This window comes from Clinocottus analis, unplaced genomic scaffold (genome assembly GCF_023055335.1).
Source record: "Clinocottus analis isolate CAN_PGR_092001 unplaced genomic scaffold, fCliAna1.0.p SCAF_6, whole genome shotgun sequence".
Lineage (NCBI taxonomy): Eukaryota > Metazoa > Chordata > Actinopteri > Perciformes > Cottidae > Clinocottus > Clinocottus analis.
Genome location: NW_027176218.1, coordinates 9,027,191 through 9,048,800, shown reverse-complemented (window position 1 = coordinate 9,048,800; position 21,610 = coordinate 9,027,191). Strand labels below are relative to the sequence as shown.

Below are 21,610 nucleotides of genomic sequence, written 5' to 3'. Positions count from 1 at the left end.
AATCCTCTTTTATCTTTACACTTTCAGGATCAAGGTGAAATAGTTTAGATTCCTTATCTGCATGTTGTGACATCCACGTGACTGAAGAAATACAGCAAACTTTTGTGGTCTGTCATATTGTCAAAAACATAACTATAAGTAAACATATGAAATTATTATCAGTTGTCAAATAAATTTAAAAAGTGCAATATTTTATCTGGAATGGAGTAGAAGTTTAAAGTGCAGAAATGTGGATCACTTATGGGAGGTGTAACTAAAACACCCACAGTAAACATAAGTCCCTTTTTGATTCATTTAATTTGTGCCCAACCACTTATATCGTGAACAACTACAGCTTACTGATGACTTCATATCTGCAGTTTATGATTTAAAGTTAGGCTGTGTTTGATTAATATCCATGATTGGTCCACATCTCATAAATGTGCTGGGTGTAAAACATACAAATCAAGTTTGACTGCGTCACAAGTGGTTATTATGTAGGGGGCACAAGGTGCCGTGAAAAGCAAAGAGCAGAGGGAACATGTGCTGACATGACCCGCTCTAAACAAACCACTAACGACCATTTCCCTCTCTTAAGTTCAGGCAGAGTGTTTGGTCTGTGGAGAGAGATGACATGTCAGCACTATCACATCATCCGCGTGTTGTTATCTTTCCCTACACATGCAACCTTTTTTAGCATACATTTGTCAAACTGTGTGCATGTTATTATCAGCTGAACGTGTTTGCCCTCCTCTGCGGCACTGAGGGACCGAACACACCCGGAGAACCAAGGTCTCAGGTGAGGGTGTTGTCTGTTTCCTTAGCAACCAGGAGAAACACTGCTGCTGAGTCAAAAACACATAACTTTTATTTTTTTGTTACTGTAGGTCATGCTTGATCACCTTGATAAAAAAAAAATCCAGAGCGCACACAAGCGAAAGAAGACGTCGATGATTTAGTTTGGTGTTTTTTTGCCTGCATGTTTCTGTTGTACTCTTGTTCCTTGGTACATATTTGGGTTTCCTGGCCAGGAGTGGTGCCTTAAGTAGTTCACAGAAACAAAGAAGGACTTCCACTGCACAACTTGAAACATGTCCTCTTCCTTGAACGATGTCTCCTTCCAGAGAATCACATGTGGAAGTCGTTTCACCCAACCCTGTTTTCCAGTTGCTGGGTTTATCCCATCTGGCTTATGTGATGACATTAGTCACACAAGACATTTACAAATGATCAGGTCAAACAATCAAAGATAAATTGAGGTTAATGCCACAAAGCGGAAGCCTGACATTAAACTGAAAACCAGTGTACTGTTTCTGTTTGTGTTGAGTATGAAGATTTCATAACACAAACAGTTCTGGCTGAACTGGTGATGACCTTTGAGACAAGCTGAGAGTGTTAAAACACAACGTGTTTCTTTCCCCATGGTCAGAGAGCTTAATGCACAATATACATGGCCATACAAGAGGCTAGAGCGCCCTCTTGTGGTAGAAATTGGGAATTAATTGCTCTAAGTAATTTTAGTTCTGTTTTAAATAGTCGTCAGTTTGAGGTAAAGTGTATGATGCAAGCTATAATATACTGCTGCTGGTAATGCAGGTAATGCTAGCAGCCATGTATTTTAATAACATAACCTTACCCTAACAAGGGAGATATATTTCTTGAGTACTAACTGGAATGCAATCCCTGCCTCATGCTGAAAGATACATTATGTCAGGTTGGATCTACTTTAAATATGATCCGTTACCAGTTAAATCAGATAATGTCAACTACCTGTCGTTCAATATTTGTTTCAAATACCTCCTGTTATAAATTGTGCCAACAATGAGTTTAGCAGCAAATGTCAGCAGTATATAACCAATATAATAGACACTATTAAGCATATTTTCAGCAATATCGTGTTTAAAAAGCAAGTGTGGCTCCTCAAATCTAGATAAGAAAAGAAGATAAGACTTATTGCTTAAACCTTTTTTGGCCTTAGCATCAAGCGTTCCTTTCCAGACGTACATGGAAGCATAATTACAAGCATTCATTTATTGAAATACCTAAAGTTGCGCATAGTGATGAATTTCACGGTCATGTTCTTTGGTCTAACCACACTTGTCAAAGCCATATAAGTTGCGCTTCTGCTCCATTCAGTGCTCTATCTCTCCCTGGAGACAAATAATCTCCAAAGCCCCAGCAGATCATAAAGCTCATTTGTGTCATGCTTACTAGGAGAAATTAGGCATGATCCATTCTTAGAGGCAGACAACATCGAGACACATGGCTGGAATGGAGTAGGAACAAAATAATTCATTCACTGCCAAGTTTGAGATGAAGACAAGTGGAAATTTTCAAACTTTCCTCACTGACGAAAACAGGTAAGACATCAGAGCAGAGATGTGGAGATTTCATACTGTGGATTAGTAGAATAGTTACTTGCTGCACTTACTCATGCTTCAGCTGTTGTTTGTTTGTCACAATGTGTTTCTCTGAGCTTCTATTTTAGTACAGGATGTTGTTTATTCTCATAAACCCTGCTGTCCCACTGGTGGTCCAGTCAGTAAACACTTCTGCTGTGCAGGCAGACTTTGTAGAGGATATCTAAATGTTTGTGCAGCTGTAAATAACTTAGGTTTAAGTCTTGGGTTTGAAAGTTGTACTGAATATAAATATCATACTGTGGTTCCACTTCCTGGTTTCCATGAGCGTTTCAATATTGCTCTGGGAAATGTTGTCTATCATGATTCCACTTATCCAGTAGGGGGAGCTGCTGCATATACTGTATATAATCTGTCTCATATGGAGTGAAACGTAAGACTTTTTCCATCTAAAGTTCACATACTTTTCATTTGATGAGAAGACAAAGAAAAATCAACATAACATTGTACTTTGTTTCCTTCTTTCATGCAGCATCCTGTAACATATATTCTATAAGGTAGCAGATAGTTTAGCTTCTTAGATTTATATGTTGAGACACTAAACATTCATAATGCCAGAATGACGTTGCATAACATGTTCCAGTTGGTCTGGAAGTGATAACATCAACATTAAAGTGATGCAATGCATTACTACTAATGCTTTTAATATTTCTAGCTCTGTTAATGAATATCAAAATGTCTGCTATTATTCGTCAGCGTAGGCCAAATAATGCAATGTGGTATTAAGCCTTAATTTTTTTTTTGCATCATTTAGTTGGTGTTATATAAGAGGTCAACCTCTTAACAATACTTAACGTCGAGCTGCTCTAAATCTAAGACTATTTTATATGGAACAAAAAGGTCATGAAGTGAGATATTTCTGAAGAAGTTGAACGATGTGGGAAAGTTGAAGGTGTGTAGTTTGAAGCAATCGGCGAGACTATTCCTGGTGTGTTTCTACCAGATAACTGACTTTATGCACATTCAAATTAGAGTGTTTTAATTCTGGCTTTTGACTCTGCATCCCACTATGTATCTGTGCTCATATCTTTCTGTGTGTGCCCTGATAGGACACTCCTCAGATTCACTTAGCCCCATCAGGTGGGACAACATTTGGCTTTCCACCGGCTAACTTCAGCCTCACAGCTTGCATGGTTTCTCTAAGCCTGTTTTGGGTCTGTGTTGTGCCAAAGTAGATTTACCTTCAATAACCATTTATTAAATCTCTATCCATTAGAGTCTGAGGCTTCGTAAGAGCCGGGTGCATTAAGCCTGATTATGGGATGGCCGGTAGAGGAAAAGGGTCTATGTGTCAAGTGTGTCATCGAGTGATTTATATCCCTGGCTCGGATCTCTGTCTTGTCAGTCGGAAGTAAGCTACAGAGAGGAGAGGGAAGCGCTGTAACCTTGAATGATGTAAAACTTTGAATCCTGAGGTTGCTGCCATGCCTTGGTTCTGTAGTGGGTATCTCAGGTTTCTGTATGGTTCTGATGTTGATGTCGCCGCTGAACCCTGACCCCATTGTCATTCTGAGAGGATCCCCTTCTAAGTCAGTTTGACATATCTTCAATATGGACCCCAAGGGCCAGGGTGGCAACTTTAAAAAGGGCTCCCTTAAACGCACCGCATCTGGCTCGCAGAAGGTAAGAAGAACCCTGTTCTGTCACATTCGGCATCTCTTTACTGAGATAGATCTGACCTGGAGTGTTTTCATTTGAGTTTAATGTGTGGCATTCATTTTGAAAGTTAACACATTTTTTGTAATCATATGGTCGTCAAACCATATGATCTGGCCACATTAGTTCCTAACCAATCGTTTCACAGCCCCTATGGCACAATGACATGCACCATTCAAGACGGATGGTTGTATATTAGTGTGCACATGGTCTGCACTCCATGCACTGCAAACATACTGTTTAATGGTGTTTAGGGCAGAGCAGGCTTCTAAGAGCTGCTCACTCCAGTGCCGCAGTTTAATCCTTCATAATGGCCCAGTATGGATGACCACGGCCATGACAGATTAACAACGTTTCTATATTTCTAAAGTCTGCTTTCATGTGATTAACACACTCCTGTTATCATGTCCGTGAAAGCAAGAAAGATACATTTTTTAATATGCATGCTTCTGCTTCAAATCCAACAAGCATTGCATGCTTGGATCAGAGTTTGCACACTGCAAAGTATCAAACACTGAATTTGTGTTGCTTCTGTGTTTTCTTTTAATGCATGTTAGCACAGGACAGTGGAGGATGAAGAACTACACAACTTTCCCTTTTAAATAGTTTTAAATAAATGATAACTAAAAGATGGAAAATAAACTGAACTATCAAACATAACATTGAGCATTTAGAGTTAACTCTTTGTAGATTACCTCTCCGTAATCAACTTCACAATGTGTGGGGGAACATTGTTCACCCTGTGGTTAAATCAGTCCAACTCCTGATGGATATATCAACAGAAGGCTATATCTGACACTGACATCGATAAAATAATTTAGTGTGATGGGTTTCTTTAATTTACAGCATGCATTATTTGGTGAGATTAATACTCTTCGATAATCCACAGCCTTTTTGTAGGAGGTTTTACTCTGGAACACTATCAGCGGTGCCATGCCTCTTCGCTGCACTTTTAATGAGATCTGATATGTTGCTAAATAAAAGCAAATTTCCTGCACAGACCATACTTCTGAGATATCCGGGTTTTTTTTTCTGATAATGCATATTTGTCATGTTATTTGTAGTCTTACATTACGGATTCATCTGCTTCATTCAAATGATAAGTGCATACTTCATCATTCACAGTGGGTCATGGTATGAAGAAGGATTTATTTTTCATCAATGGTAGAGTGCACCAGAAAGAGGTGTAAATATAGAGGCGATATCTCTTTGAATCTGGGAGCCACATGATCTATGCGATTAGAAATTGGGGTAAAGTTGAAATACTCTCCAACAAAGAGCACATTCAGTTAAATGTGTTCACATGATATCACCTTGTTGCCATGAATTAATTTGTATCTTTTCTGTCTACAGACTAAACACTGTAATTTTGTAAATAAGCTGCCTCTGCTCTTACAGAGAAATAGTAAGTAGGGAAAGAAATGGTCGGAAAACATCTAATGGGTTGGAATAATCACTGGACCCATAAAGAAAAAAATCAATCTATATGTGATTAGGAATGGGCAAGATCATATGACCGTGTGATATAAGCATGAGGCTCAGGTCAGGTGAGGCCCAAGAATCCTTAAAAAGCTTTGAGGCTCCGGGGTCAGAGGAGGGACTAGCAGATCCCAAAGTGTCTGAGTTAGCAAAGCTTATGAAAAATAAAGGTTTAACCAGTAAGTTCTCTAAATGTTGCAGCATAGTGATGTTAAACTAGTGTATTGTTACTTAAGTACTCGAGTTAATGAATGAAACCTAATAGATCTTTTTTTTTTAAGTAGTCAAATCAAAGGGAAAATTGCCTCAGAGATTTAATTCTGCTAATGAGATGAAAAACTCTTACACCCCATAACATAACATATCACAACAAGGTTACATATATTTGCTGCTGGTTGGCCGTCTGTTGATACACTATATTTTATTAATTTCAAAACACCCCTTGAGATACATTATTTAATTTTCAAGAGGGTCCTCAGGCGCAAAAAGTGGCAGTTAATTAAAATGTAAGATTTCATTTTCAGATTGACATATTTATGTTGCAGAATAATACAAACATGTAATATCATACCTGTTAGTTAAGTGTTGCAGTGGTAATACTATCTGTATTCATATGATAAGGCTTTCACATACAACTACTGTTCGAAACCTTTTAAACTGTGTGTGTGTGTGTCTGCGTGTGTGTGTGTGTGTCTGCGTGCGTGTGTCTGTGTGTGGGTGTGTGTGTGTGTGTGTGTGTGTGTGTGTGTGTGTGTGTGTGTGTGTGTGTTGATGGTTAAAAAGGATCTGTCTTAGACCTGTTTCCCTGCTGTGAAAAGCTTCTCTTCTACTACAAAAAACTGAAGACTATTTATTAGTTTTTACAAAGGCACTATCTGTATTCCAGTTGTCTGATTTCATGTTAGTTAGATTTGCACTCTTTTTCAGTCAGACCCTCCTTTGGGGCAAACCAGCAACTTATAAACATGTCTCATGACTCCCTAACTCTTGGCGATAATCAGTGACATGTTGGACTCATGTGATGGCTAACTAGATTTTCAAACCAGGAGAAACAATGAGTGCATTTACAAACAGGGCTGACTGAAAACAATTTGCTTCACAGCTAATGCAGATTGGCCTACCCGGAGCCCATAACTCAAGTGCGTCGTTGCGTCTAAATATCTTTCCCCCTCGAGTTAAAATATGTAAAAGGAGGCTTTTTATTCGGTCCACGTGGGATCGACCATGGGTCTGAAGTATTTTTTTTAGACAGTAAAGGAGTCTACATGGGCTTCCTTCCTGTCACACTGCATCAGGCTCTAACCACATCACCATTCAATACCAAAGCCGAGCAATTAGTTGCTTTATCTTCAACCCTGGTGACATTCCATTAGGACCCCCAAATCCTTTCTGATCCATTTCACTTGTGCTGATGAGGCTTTTGCTGGGTGAAGTCCGTCGTTACTACAATATTCAGAATAAATCCCACGTATAGTTTTTTACTCACCGACGGTAAACGATAATGTGTTCAAAATGCAGTGAAACAGACCGGGTCAGATGTCAACGTACAGAAATAAAGCAATCTTTATACCTTTTCCTTATGACGGTTAGGAGCTGAATAGTCTGTGTAATTGTAGCAGCACTGGAACAAATTTCCTCTGATCTGGTTGCTCACTAAGCTGAGGGTCAGGAGACCAGGACCATGTGATTCCAGTGCAAAAAGGCATGAATGTATGGCGTACATCCTGACTGACACAAATACCGGGTCTACCGCCAACTGGGTGAAGTAATTATTCTGAGAGAAATTCAGGGTAGAAACATACTGTGTTTATATATTTTATACCTTTTCTGTGATCCTTATCAGCAATTGAGCAACTATTATTTCTATTCCACACAATTGCACTTTGTCTTGAACGGTCATTTCCTCAAAACATGCTGCATGTTGGAATGACTGTCGTTTATTGTTCAGAGGCTTGTTGTAAGTCTCGTTAATTTGCCCGGTGTGACACAATCTGATCCTGCAGTATCTAATTCTTGAAGGTTTTTGTTGTTAAGTGCTCACAGGCAGCTCTTAACAAGGCAGCTGGTTGCTGACTGGATTTTGGTTTTAATTGCTGACGTGAATGAGTTTAAGTAAGCTGAAAGAACTGCGACATAGTCACCAAAACCTTCTGGAAATGTGTTTTGTTGTCTTTGGCGGCCCACGTGCATTTTTAACCAGAGCAGGACACAAAAGGCTTTTTTCTCAGTGTGTCTTTCTGAGTCGGTAACCACCAACCTCCCTTGTCTTTTTCACAGTTACAGTCAGGCTCAAACTGCTCGCTTCAACCATAAAAGGAGAGCTTATTACAACATTTCACATTTCACTTTGTGCTTGTTAACGCCATCTCAGCTTCTCGCTCACCTAATTTCTTCCTCTAGCTATTTAAGCATGCTCCCGAAAGCGCTTAATGACTTTAAATAGTCTTAATTAATGAATTTAATAAGTCCAGCATGTACAATAAACATGATATCTTTAAAGAAGAAATAGGTAATATTTGTCCCTGGTTGAACCCAGAGTTTAACCTGTTGGATATCAGATAGAAGCCATATACATTTTCAGCTCTGCCAGGAGGCTATTTATTATACATAAGTAATAATGATAAAAAGAAAATCCACTTTACAGGAGCAAAATTAAAAAGCAAGATAATATTGAATAGCTGGTCTGCTGAGTCTTCTTTTCCTCCACAAAAACATGGTGGATGGAAATAGAGATTAACTGCAATTAGCATTGATTGACCTTGCCCCCGACTGGAGACCAGTCAAGTCTTAACAAGGCGCCTTCCAAAAGAATGCCTGCATCCAATTCTCTCAATTATGCAAATTGGGTTGAAATCAAAGTCGTTGGCGGGGGTGAAAATATTTCAAATGAAAAGTTGGGGAGCCTCTGAACGAGACTGCAGTGCTTTCAGGTTAGCCAGTCTGCACCATCTTCTCACACAAGCTAAGATCTTCCACACTGTGAAGTGAACACAAAGAAAGGAGTTTCAACAAATTGGGAGATTAGGGGCCAGTTATCAAAGTAGATTTATTGTGCCTTGTTCAAGCGAAGGATGAAAATACCCTGTGGGCATGGAGAAGGGGTCATGGGACTCCAAAAGGGATTACCTTGAACTGGAGTCATGAGACTTGGGCGAACAAAGACCCTGCTCACATGTTCATCATATTAGCTGGCCCTCATAAAGTGAAGAAGTTTCATGTCTTGTGGGATTCAATGAGAGCTCTTGACTGGGAGTGCAGCACCAGGAGAAAGCTCTCCGGCAGACTTGAGACTTCCTCTTGGCTCTCTGGCTTAACCACCAGCAGGACTAGAGATAGAACTCTGCAGCTCGGACAGAAGATTGTGTGTAAGTGTATCTACATTCTGAAACTTTAACTCTTTTTAAATTAATTTGATTACTTTTATGGCACAATTAGTTAGATATTACAGACGTGTGGAACAAATTACAGATCATGGAATTTGAATTCAGATGTGGTGAGTGAGACTAGGCAGCCATGTGTGAGTTCTGGGTGTTTAATGATGCGTGATAACGCGGGATGGAAAACTGCTGGAACAAGAACGACAGCATTACATGTTGGACTTTTTGAAACTACAACTCGGTGGTATATTTATTTCCGAAAGGCTACCATATAAAAGTATTTGTGAATTACATTCAAATGTATTCACTATTCAAATGTGTATGTCTTCCTGCAAACAATCAGTTGAACATTTAAAAAAGAAAAATGTAATGATGTCATTGTAAGTAAATACTTAGGAATATAATGTTATTTTTTATCAAAACATCACTTGGTGATTTTATCTACTCAACCAAGTTATTATCAGATGACTCTTGAATGAGTCTATTGAGTAATATCAGGTCGTAGCAAACATTATAGGTGTGCAGAAAAGAAAAGATATTTATTTATACAAATTTAAAGGGAAGGATGAAAACTGTGGATTAATAATAAAAAATTGCAGCAGTATTGTTTCAGTTCAACTCATTAAGACGAGCACATAGTAACATGTGTATAAACTAACCATAAAAATGTAAAGACAGGTCGTAAAAAAAAAACTATTGACCTGTTTAAATGTTTTTTCTTGACTTAATGGAGAGTTTGTGGTTTTGCAGCCGGCCTGCTGGCTGAGACCAATTAAGTCGATGAAGAGAGAACAGTAACTGTACTGTGTTATTAGAACTTGTGATTGCTATTCACAAGACTCACAAGTCTTTCTTCTATACTCATATGACTTCAGACTCATTGGTGACGTTGAAATACTTATTTCACAATGTTTCAAGCTATTAATGCTGTTAAATATTAGGATGATTTTTTTATTTTGCTCACCACATTCGACGTCCGAGTTTTTCCTTGGAAAGATTTGCTTTCAGTGCTTTAGTTTTAATTGGGGCTCCATCATCAACAAAGGCTCTTTGAACTTTGTTATTTTTGCTCAGCGTTTGAAAAAAAACAACAACCGACAGCAATCAAAGCAGGATTTGACAAAGTGCGTGGGCATAGTACTTTTGTGGGATGATTTTCACTGGCTGCTTATCAAGCTCGAGCAGACAATAAGATGTGTTAGTCCGCATCTGTTACTCCCCTGTTAATACCAGTCAACACGCAATATAAACTGTATTTCTCTGCAGAAACATTTTTATTTCAATTTATATTTTCTGAGCGCTCACTAGGTTTCTTTACAGGATGCATAGTCTTCATCTTATTACTTCCAAAATGATTTTAATAGTGACATTTAAATACAGGTATGTGCAAAGACATATGTAGTATGACACTATGTGAGCTTACACTTTGTTCTCGCTTATATTTCCTCTTCACAGGCCCAAAGAGTTTGGATTGAGAGGACCTTTGTTAAAAGAGAATGTATTCACAAATTTCCCACCAAGGACCCGACCAGGTACGGTCATCACACTGCCTTTTAAATGTTTTTGTGTTACTTGTGGTGAATATGGTCTGAGCCATGAACAGCCGCTATCTCATTATCATTTGACTCAACAAAAAAAAAACATTAAAACTAATCATCAAATTAATTTCAGTTGCTCCTTTGTAGAGACAGCTTATACAATCAATTTTAAATTTACTCTCTAAAATGTGAAACACAAAGCAGGTTAGCTTTTACTTTACTTTAGGAATATGTAATGACAGTGTTATATGTGTACATTCAGCTCCGTAAATACTATGAGTATTATCTTGCAGTGTCTAAATAAATTAGAAATCCTTTCAATTTAATTAATCATGACACCTATGACTGCAGGTTATCAGACCTTTATTAGGATTATGTTTCAGAGTGCATTGCAGGACATGGTTACTGTCCTTGGCTGTGGAAGCAGCCAGGCGGTGCAGGCCTTTGTTCGCTGAGGCACACATTTCCCAGAAATGGGCACACAGTCATGAAAGAGCCTATACAATGCGTGTTTCGAGGAAAAGACACAGCCTTCATGAGCAGACTCACAACAACACTTGGCTCAGTTGCTTCTAGTCATGATTCAACACTGAATAGGACACTGCTCAGGAATTTCTAGGAATAATCAAAGCACGTTTTTTAGTCTACATCAACTCAGACTGGCAGGTTTGTTCTGTGATCCATGTAGATGTTCCTGTGGTCAGCTGATGGCGCAGCATGTGGCCATCCCTGCTGGTGCCAACTCGCTAGAGGAAGCGAACCAGCTGGTGCAGATTGATACCCCAAAGGATAAATGGAGTGTGGTCAAGCACACCAGGACCTACCCAACAGACGCCTACGGCTTAGTTGAGTTCCAGGGTGGAGGATTCATCAACAAGGCCATGGTGAGTCTAAGCCATTGACAAATGTATTCAAGGTGATTGTGCTGTTTTGATTGGAAATAACTCACAATACAATTATTTTCCCTCATCTTCTCTCCTAGTATATCAGAGTCTCCTATGACACCAAACCTGACAACCTCCTGCATTTGATGGTGAAGGACTGGCAGTTGGAACTGCCCACCTTGCTCATCTCCGTCCACGGAGGTCTCCAGAACTTCGACCTCCAGCCCAAACTCAAGCAAGTGTTTGGCAAAGGCCTGATCAAAGCTGCCGTCACCACCGGAGCTTGGATCTTCACTGGTGGAGTCAACACGGGTAGGGCGCTGATAACGCTTTCAATGTTCACTTCACAAAATAACAATTTGTGACATTAGAAGATTACCGTTGCTCTAAATTGTCAACACATAATACCTGGGAGCAATTTGACTAACCCATTGTCACAGGTTTAAGCACTGTAATTAAAGCTTCTGCTGGGAAAATTCATCAGAAATGACAATCGTGTGGATGTTGCCTGCAGCAACAGCATTGGATCCCATAATGCCGTCCCATCAGGCAGTTGGAAGAGTCATGCATGTTGTGATATTCTGTTCTTTACATTTTAGGGGTGATCCGTCATGTGGGAGATGCTCTGAAGGACCATTCGTCCAAGTCACGAGGGAAGGTGTGCGCTATAGGAATTGCTCCGTGGGGGATCCTGGAAAACAAAGAGGATCTCATCGGAAAAGATGTGAGAACATTTTCTGTTTTTAGTATCCAGAAAAAAAAGACCCTTTCCTGCAAATTTGTCTTCTTGAAACATTTCATACTAATTTCTCTTTCTTTTCCCAGGTAAACAAACCCTATCAGACGATGGCGAACCCACTCAGCAAGCTGGCTGTGCTCAACAACAGCCACTCCCACTTCATCCTGACTGACAACGGCACCTGCGGAAAGTACGGCTCTGAGGTCAAACTCCGCCGGCTGCTGGAGAAGCACATCTCCCTGCAGAAGATCAACACGCGTAAGTCAAAAAGCACTCCGCAGATGTCACAAAACATCCATGGTGTGTTTAGGTGTGAGCCAGAGTCTTGCTGGACATGCGGATGGAGAGCTCCTCTGTGGCCTGTGGGCTTCCCTTTGTCATCCTATGCCTGGAGCTCGGATAAGGCAGGGACAGCAAAGGGATGCTCAACTGTCACCACTGACTTCACTTCCTCCTCCGGTTTGGTCTGTTGGCGCATCAAATCAATGTGTTCTGCTTCAACATTTTTACAAAGTTCTGTTATAAGGTGACACTTTGGTGATTAATGGATGTCTGAAAGGACTGAGTGGTTCTGGCTGTGTGTTCCAGGTCTGGGTCAGGGGGTTCCTCTAGTGTGTCTGATAGTGGAGGGAGGCCCCAACGTGATCTCCATCGCACTGGAGAGTCTGAGAGACGATCCCCCTATCCCCGTGGTGGTGTGTGACGGCAGCGGCCGAGCTTCCGACATCATTTCCTTCGCACACAAGTTCTCAGAGGACGGAGGGTGAGCTTTTAGATGATTTCTCCTTTACTGTACTCGGATGTCATTCTTCTGGTAAAAACTAAAAGCTGATATGTCCTCCTTGAATCTTCTTTTTCCAGCCTGGTTAATGATGATGTCAGAGAGCAACTTTTGGTCACTATTCAGAAGACTTTCAATTATAGCAAAAGCCAGTCGCAGCAGATCCTGCTCATGGTTATGGAGTGCATGAAGAAAAGGGAACTGGTGAGTAGGAGAATACACTGGAAAATAAGGTGTAGATATCTTCATGATATTCCACAAGTGATATTTGAAAATAACATGTCTGTGTGAAAAATCAATAAATATTTCTGAGTTGTGAAGCATCTGGTCTCCATCATCATTTATCCATTCCACTCATCTGGATATTTCCATTACCATATTGAATAAACATAATCCCCACAACGTGCTTGTCATCTCTCCTTGTGGTCATGTGTCATATGTTCATGTAATCTGGGGCACTCGCAGCTTCACTACATCATCAATCCTCACGTATAAGCACACAGTTGTAGAGGGAGATGGGTGTCTGATACTAGGTAAACTGTACTTCAATGCAAACAATGCAGTTGGCTTCACTACAAACACACACTCTGATGAGAGTCTTCACAGATATAGAAGATTAATCCCTGAGCTGAGTGTTGCCCCAAAGTGTTTCCTGGGGACCCGGGAGTGGCAGCATTTGTGCATCTCCATCAGATTTGCGCAAGTGATGTGATTAGTAGTTTTTAATACCCAGCGTATATTTAATCTCCAGACTATATACATTTGGGTGGGAAAGATCAGCTCACACCACCACCTGTTTAGCAGAGACTCTTACTTCATCCATCCACAGTAAGCATGCAGTACACAGATGGAGGAGAGGATTCGTCTCTCTAATCCTCGGCCAGGTTCTCTTTCCACTCCCCATGTTTGTTTCAGTCCTCAGAGGCTATCGCTTCATCAGCGACTCTGCATCCTCTATCCCCAGTGTATTAGACTGCCTAATGCCCCAACACTCCCAGATAAGCAACTTGAACTGCTGTTTCAAAGATCATGGCACAGTGGGCATTTGGTTTTCGCTGATACCCAACCCAGACAATGTGACAGAACCGCCAAGTAGTTTGAGCTCTTTATACGCAACTAAAAGGCCACACTGCTGCCTGCTTTTAATCTAAAGTGCCATGACTAACCTACAGGTGAATCAGTGTCACCGTTTAGTCCCCAAATAATCCTTTCATCCTAAGTGCATCCCATGTGAACAGCTGGGATAGACAAATAGCAAAACTGATTCAGAAGGCTGAAATTTGCTGTGATGTAACTCCAGGCTGCAACATTTAACCGAATTATAGTTCACCATTCTAACTATAATTATAATCTCTATTTGCTAAAAAGCACACAGTGTGTCCTGCAACTGTCTGAAAGAGGAACACAAGTTTTCAGTCTTCATTATCAACGCATCCCAAGACCAGCCCTGACCTCTCTGGCGTCGTGCCACATATTCATGCATCTTAATCACATTTACCATGGCTGCACATGTGTTAGTGCCGTCAGCGTAATTTAATTTGATATAGTCAAGTCCATAACAAGGAAAACACTATTGCACTGTCTGACTAGTAAAATGAGTTTGTCCAATGGTCAGCCTGCAGTGATAGGACTAGCGGCAAGACTCTCCCATCATTTCACAGCTGCAGTTACAGTGGTTGATTCATCCATCCATTTGTGTACTTGGTTTGTTCACCGTTACAGTACATGGCTTCACATCTGCTGTTGTTCCTTCTCTTTTCGTTGATTTTTCACTTGTAGATCACAGTTTTTCGAATGGGTTCTGAGGGACAACAAGATATAGAAATGGCTATTCTTACTGCCCTGTTAAAAGGTATTATCTGGCTGCATCACAACATGTGTGTGTACTATTACATCACAGCAATACTTTTCTTGCGATGTACTTACATGCTTCCCATTCTCTGTCTGTCCTTCCGTTTCTTTTGCATCAGGCACAAATGCATCGGCAGCTGACCAGCTTAGTTTGGCTCTGGCCTGGAACAGAGTGGACATTGCTCGCAATCACATATTTGTTTACGGGCACAATTTACCAGTAAGTGGGCCTCACATGTGACTAAAGTAAAGGAATCATCCCACATGAGTGCAGTTACAAAGTAAACGATGTATTTAGTACAGAAGAAAATATGTTAGTTTTGAAATGAAGTTGCTTAAAGTCCCCCTCCACTCAAAATGTGTTTGGCTCATTATTTCTTCACTTAGTGGGAAACACAGATATTTATTCATACTATTCAAAGAAGAGTATTTTATAGGTCATTATATATTGGTTTTTATAGATTTTATAGGCTATATCGGGTGGGGATTTTTGAACAGAGCGTATCCTCCACTTATAGCAGAATCTCAGAGATATCTCCTATAAACTGTGTTGTGTGTTTAAGATACACACAATTCCAATTATTTTATGCAATGAAGTACTAATAATAGCAGAAATAAATAGATATTTTGATGCTTAAGATTTATTTATTCACCTTATTTCCTGCTTGGTAAGCCTGCCGGTGCCATGGCCAGCTCTACAACCGCTGCAGCCCCGGCTCAAGAGAAGCAAAAGAGTCCTGCCAGCGCTCCTCGAAACAAAGCCCGGGGAAAGAAGGGAAAAGGGAAGGGAAAGGCAAAGCCTGAACCTCCAGAGGAAACAGACCCGAGGAAGTTGGAGTTGATTCGTTGGGTAAGAGTGGGGTTCATGGCAAAAACTCTCACTTGAGTTTAAAATATGAATGTACAGTGAAAGCTGTGATGTGTAAATGATAAGTCATCTATCTTAGGTGAACTCTCTGGAGCAGGCTATGATGGATGCTCTGGTGCTCGACCGGGTGGACTTTGTCAAACTGCTCCTTGAGAATGGGGTCAATATCCACCACTTCCTCACCATTCCCAGACTGGAGGAGTTATACAACACGGTGGGCCTGACATACCGCAGCGAATGAAAATGAGACCGAACCTCTTTAAAATACAGATCTGACAAGTAAAAATGACAAGAAACGTTCACACTAATTACACAACCTTCTTCTTTCTCCTCTTCGCTATTTCCTCAGAAACTTGGCCCCGTTAATTCACTGAACGCCGTGGTCAGGGATGTCAAAAAGGTAAAATGATCTTTCCAATGACATGTTTTTTTTTTGCATAATGTCTAACATTTAAGACTTTTTCAGATGACATATAATCTTGAGACACTTGCTATATTAAATGTTACTCTGGTGGTTTTGCAGGGAAACCTTCCTCCAGATTATCAGATCACTGTGATTGATATTGGTCTGGTGCTGGAGTGCTTCATGGGGGGAGCTTACAGGAGCAATTACACCAGGAAGGCTTTCCGCAACCTCTACAATAATTTGTATGGACTAAAAAGGGTACGACTGGGTGGAAGGAAATAACAATAACGGCTGAATAATACACTGAGCAAGCTTGAACAGCTTGTTCATCATACATGTTAAAGAAAATTTAGGTAATACAGATGTTTTTTCTTCTTGCAGCCGAAGGCTCTGAAGCTTCTTGGAATGGAGGTGGGGTGTCCTTTCCACAACTAAATATGCCAAGTCGCTAAAGGGAATAGAATCAACACAGAACAATTATCTAACATCATGTCTTCATGTTGTTAGGATGATGAACCGAGGTCAAAAGGCAAGAAAAAGCCAAAAAAGAAGAAAGAGGAAGAGGTGGAAATTGACGTGGATGACCCCGAGGTCTGTCGATTCAAGTTCCCCTTCCATGAGCTGATGCTGTGGGCTGTGCTGATGAAGCGCCAGAAGATGGCGCTGTTTCTTTGGCAGCGTGGAGAAGAAGCTATGGCGAAGGCCCTGGTAGCCTGTAAACTGTATAAAGCCATGGCCCATGAGTGCTCTGAGAGTGAATTGGTGGATGACATCTCCCAAGACCTGGAGAACAACTCCAAGTCAGTTCATTCACTATCTTTCACAAATGTAGTTTTCACAAGGTATTTTATTCCCAAATAAAAACAGACAGGTGTAAATCTCTCTAATTTGTAATCTTTACATTGGTTTCCTGTCCTCAACAGTAATATCTGGTATGTTATTATTGTAATCAACAACTTTTATTTGCATTTTTTTTTTTTTTACCTCGTCAATATTATGGTTTCCTCTCTTTAACAGAGAATTTGGCCAGCTCGCCTACGAGCTGTTGGACCAGTCCTACAAGCACGACGAACAGGTAGCCATGAAACTCCTCACATATGAGCTGGTCAACTGGAGTAACTCCACCTGTCTGAAGCTGGCTGTGGCTGCTAAGCAACGTGACTTCATTGCCCACACCTGTAGCCAAATGTTGCTCACCGACATGTGGATGGGCTGCTTACGGATCGGCAAAAATCCCGGCCTCAAGGTTGATATCCCAAAATGTTTTCTTTTAGGCATCCATAAAAAAAAAAGATAATAGCATCACTCGTTGTAATACTTGTAGTATTGCCTTAAAGTAAGAGTAAAATAACAACAAACTCATTGTGTCTTATAAAAACGTTTTTTTTACCAAGGTTATTCTGGGAATCGTCTTTCCTCCTCTGATTCTACTGTTGGATTTCCGTCTTGGAGATGATGCATCCTATCATGCACCTGGAGACAAAGAACAGGGAAAAGAAAAGGACGACGACGCAAAATCCAGCAAAGTAATTCATTACTTGGACACATACTGTTTAAATACCTTTTTTTGTTTAAAGTGAAAATGATAAACTGAAACTGAGAGTTCTCTGTTATGTTGTAGGACCCTAATAATGATGCAGTTTCCCGGAAGGGGGATGAAGAGGAGGACAGCACTAATGTACGCAAAATCCCCATTGCCAAAAGATTCTTTGAGTTTTATAATGCGCCATTCACCAAATTCTGGTTCAACACTGTAAGTTTCCTTCATGCCAACAGGAATGATTTATTATCTTTTTCACTTCGAGTGTAGTGACTTAAATGCAACGTAATTTTGTTATTTTCTTCTTCCGACAGATTTGCTATCTGGGATATTTGATGTTGTACAACTACATAATCCTGGTAAAAATGGAGCGATGGCCATCTTTACAAGAGTGGACTGTTATTGCATACATCCTCACACTTGGATCAGAAAAAGTCAGACAGGTACAATCCATTACATATGATTAATTTGATCTGATTGAGTCCTTACATGTGTAATGTGTACACATGTAATACATATATGGTGCCATCTGGATGACCTTTAAACCCTGATATGTCTAGATTCTGATGTCAGAGCCGGGGAAGCTGAAACAGAAGATAAGTGTGTGGCTGGAGGAGTACTGGAACATCACAGACCTGGCTGCCATTTGCACATTCCTCTTTGGCCTGATGCTACGGCTGCAGCACGAACCCTACTTGGGCTACGGCAGAGTCATCTACTGCATCGACATCATCTTCTGGTACATTCGTGTATTGGACATCTTTGGAGTCAACAAATATCTGGGACCCTATGTGATGATGATAGGGAAGATGGTAACAACATTTAGTGTTTCACAAATCATGCGGAAACCACGTGACATGCAACACAAACAGAAGGTTGCACTAAGTTAAAATGTATGTTTGCCTCTTGTCTATCAGATGATAGATATGATGTACTTTGTGGTGATCATGCTGGTGGTGCTCATGAGCTTCGGAGTGGCTCGGCAAGCCATCCTTCACCCTGATGAGGAGCCAACGTGGCGCCTGGCCAGAAACATTTTCTACATGCCCTACTGGATGATCTACGGAGAGGTTTTTGCGGACTCGATAGACCGTAAGACTAGAGTTCATAGTAAGATTCTGTTTCCTGATTCTGGGCAGATGATCAGTGTTACAGTATTTTTTTTGTTGTCTCAAATCATGTGATGTTTATTAATAATATATTACACTGTAGCCTCTCAATACTTTGTCTCCCTCTGCTGGCATAGTTATTTCAGCCTTTAATAAATGTTAATCATTTTTGCATTGAGGAAGAGCAGGATATGTATTATTATCTAACTTCCTCAATCATGATCATCTGCCTTCAAGTAGATTGTTTGTCGGTGTTTCTTCTGTCAGGGTGAAGGCAAAATGCAGCTATCAAAAAAGCCTAAATTAGCAGGGTTATTACAACAGACGTTTTCTGAGGAAGTTGCTGATCCCTCTGTTTGTTTTAATATACAAAAATAGGCCAGAGATATAACAGAAATAAACTATCTTTTGTGGTTGATTAGTGGCAACATTGTGATAACACCTGTCCACTTTTTCATGGACATCAGCTTGACCTTGACAGAAGTGTGATATAAAATAAATTGTGTTTATTGATGTTAACGCTTTGTCAATGTTTCTCCAAGTCTATGCGATGGAAATCAACCGTGAGTACAGTCTTCAAGCTAAGAATGCGTTTCAAATCAGTTAGTTGAAGAGATCAGAACAATTTCTCTAGCGAGAACTGTTCTTTCGCTGCAGCTCCATGTGGTGAACATTTATATGACGAGGATGGGAAGAAACTGCCTCCATGTATCCCTGGGGCCTGGCTCACACCTGCCATCATGGCCTGTTACCTTCTTGTGGCGAACATTCTTCTGGTTAACTTGCTCATTGCCGTGTTTAAGTAAGTATACGTCGAACTGCTCTATTGTTTTACCAGAACCATCGGCTACGACCATGTGTACTCATCTCACTGGTCTCGGTTTCTTGTCCCACAGCAACACTTTCTGTGAAATCAAGTCCATTTCCAACCAGGTGTGGAAGTTCCAGAGGTATCAGCTGATCATGACGTTTCATGACCGTCCCATCCTGCCGCCACCTCTCATCATCTTCAGCCACATCTACATCCTCCTCAACAGGCTGTTTCGGCGGTGTGTCAAAAAGAGACCAGATGGAGAGCTGGATGAGAAAGACCGTGGACTCAGTAAGTCACACAAAATATTTTTTTAAAAGAATACACGCAAATTATCCTGGATCACAAAATGAAAGAAATCCTGTTGCAGCCCATATACAATACAACAGTATTGGTTCTGACTGAAAAACAAAGACTGATTTCATGTCCTGATTTGTTTCTACCAGAACTCAGGTTGAATCCAGAGGAGCTAAAATGTCTGTATGAGTTTGAAGAACAGTGTGTGGAGGAATATTTCCGCGAGAAAGAGGACGAGCAGCAGTCGTCCAGTGACGAACGCATCAAGGTTACCTCAGAAAGGTGAGCACTTCTTTAAAGCATGGCACGGACATTTCTAAGCGTGTTGATTATGCTCACATCAACTATTGTTTCCCTGGCGTTCTTGGCAGAGTTGAGAATATGTCTATGCGTCTGGAGGAGGTAAATGAGAGGGAGAACACCATGAAGGCCTCCCTGCAGACAGTGGATCTCCGTCTGGCACAGCTGGAAGAGATTCACGGACGCATGGCTGTTGCCCTGGAAAAGCTTGCAGGGGTGGACAGACTGGAACTGACCAGAACCTATTCACGAAACTCCTCTGTCTGTGACCCCTCCTCCCTACTGCGCCAGGGCAGTATTAACAGTGCTGATGGTTACAGTCTTTACCGCTTCCACATGGACATGGAGGAGTTTGCGTCGAAGCAGAAGGACACAGATGAGACAACTAAAACGGGTGTAGAAAGACAGAGGAGTCTGCGGCAAGCCCCCAATATTTGCACTCTCAACACAAAGGAAAGTGGTCAGACCTTAGAGGTGGGCGGTTTGGAGAGATCACTACCAAGTTCATGTGTGGACATTCTCATATCTCCATGTGAACAAAAGCCTGTCTCTGCAGCATCGAGTCAAGAGACCCTATCTAACCTAAAACAAGGCAGCACAATGCGGCTAGACAGACTAAAGCTGTGTCCTTCACCAAAAAGAACTAAATCCTTGAGGCACTATCCAGTTGAAGACCAACCTACTTCTCCTTTGACAAAGAAGAGGGCTCAGAGCACCATCATTGTCAGCCCACCTGATGAACCTGAGGAAGCAGATGAGCCTACAAAGAAGGCACAACTGCCACCTGGAAGCTCCTCTTCCCCAAAGAGGACTAAATCATTGAGATATCCCCCGACGGAAATCCAAAGCCAGACTTCCCCTATTACAAAGAGAAGAGCTATGAGCGGCATCATCTACAACCCAGCAGAGGCAGGTAATGATGTGCAATCTGCAGACTACAAGTCAGTAGTGGAACAGATTACTAAAACACCAAATCAGTGGCCGGAAAACTTGGAGTACCAGGTGCACCCGAGCACTATTGGTCACATGCCAAAAGTGTCAACTGTCAGAGCTCTGGCCCAGCAGTTTCAAGCTAGCGCTGCACCTACAGAGCCCGAAAAAGATGAGAATCAGACAAATCCTATTCCTTTGGAAAGCAAGGAAGCTCGTCCAGCAGAGGAACCTGCAGGAGATCAAACAGTGATGAAGGCCAAGCGGAATCTCTCAGAGACTTCCGGGTGTCTGACTGTAGCTGATGAAAAGCATTTCCCGTCTCACAGATCGCAGAGCTGCAATGTCAGCGAGAGGAAAGCAAAGGTGGTGAGCAAGGAGCCCAGAGCCTCAAGCAGCGAAAGAGACCTGGTGGAAGCCTGCAGGGATACAGGGGACGATGTGGCGAAGATGATGAAGGCCGAGACGAAAGAAGATGAGAAATAAGAGCCACAAAGAGGAGAAACAGGAAGAGGAAAACATATACATATATAGATGAGGAATTGAATGCTATAAGCGATGCAGCGAACAAGCCTGCCTTTCGACTGGGGATTACAGAGTTAATGATTTCGCATTAATGATAAAGAATAGAAGGACTAATGAAAA

General features: G+C 41.1%; 1 protein-coding gene across 1 annotated transcript; it reads left to right on the top strand.

The window, feature by feature from the left end:
- The first annotated feature begins 3,950 nt into the window (after window positions 1-3,950).
- LOC137803736 (transient receptor potential cation channel subfamily M member 1-like) lies at window positions 3,951-21,451 on the top strand. Its single transcript, XM_068602452.1, has 27 exons — window positions 3,951-4,022; window positions 10,367-10,443; window positions 11,138-11,333; window positions 11,432-11,645; window positions 11,933-12,057; window positions 12,159-12,330; window positions 12,661-12,835; window positions 12,934-13,057; window positions 14,633-14,705; window positions 14,824-14,924; window positions 15,378-15,554; window positions 15,652-15,786; window positions 15,922-15,972; window positions 16,096-16,236; window positions 16,360-16,389; window positions 16,486-16,778; window positions 16,996-17,224; window positions 17,373-17,504; window positions 17,600-17,731; window positions 17,833-17,961; window positions 18,079-18,330; window positions 18,436-18,628; window positions 19,170-19,190; window positions 19,285-19,429; window positions 19,524-19,729; window positions 19,885-20,017; window positions 20,107-21,451. The coding sequence occupies exons 1-27, from the start codon at window positions 3,951-3,953 to the stop codon at window positions 21,449-21,451; spliced, it is 5,073 nt and encodes a 1,690-aa protein (XP_068458553.1).
- The last annotated feature ends 159 nt before the right edge of the window (window positions 21,452-21,610 follow it).

What these genes read in the sequence shown, in the direction of transcription:
- LOC137803736 (XM_068602452.1), top strand. Translation starts at nt 3,951, where the DNA reads ATGGACCCCAAGGGCCAGGGTGGCAACTTTAAAAAGGGCTCCCTTAAA. An exon ending in CCGCATCTGGCTCGCAGAAG is followed by an intron (nt 4,023 to 10,366) that starts GTAAGAAGAACC and finishes TCCTCTTCACAG; the next exon opens with GCCCAAAGAGTTTGGATTGA. An exon ending in GACCTGGAGAACAACTCCAA is followed by an intron (nt 16,779 to 16,995) that starts GTCAGTTCATTC and finishes TCTCTTTAACAG; the next exon opens with AGAATTTGGCCAGCTCGCCT.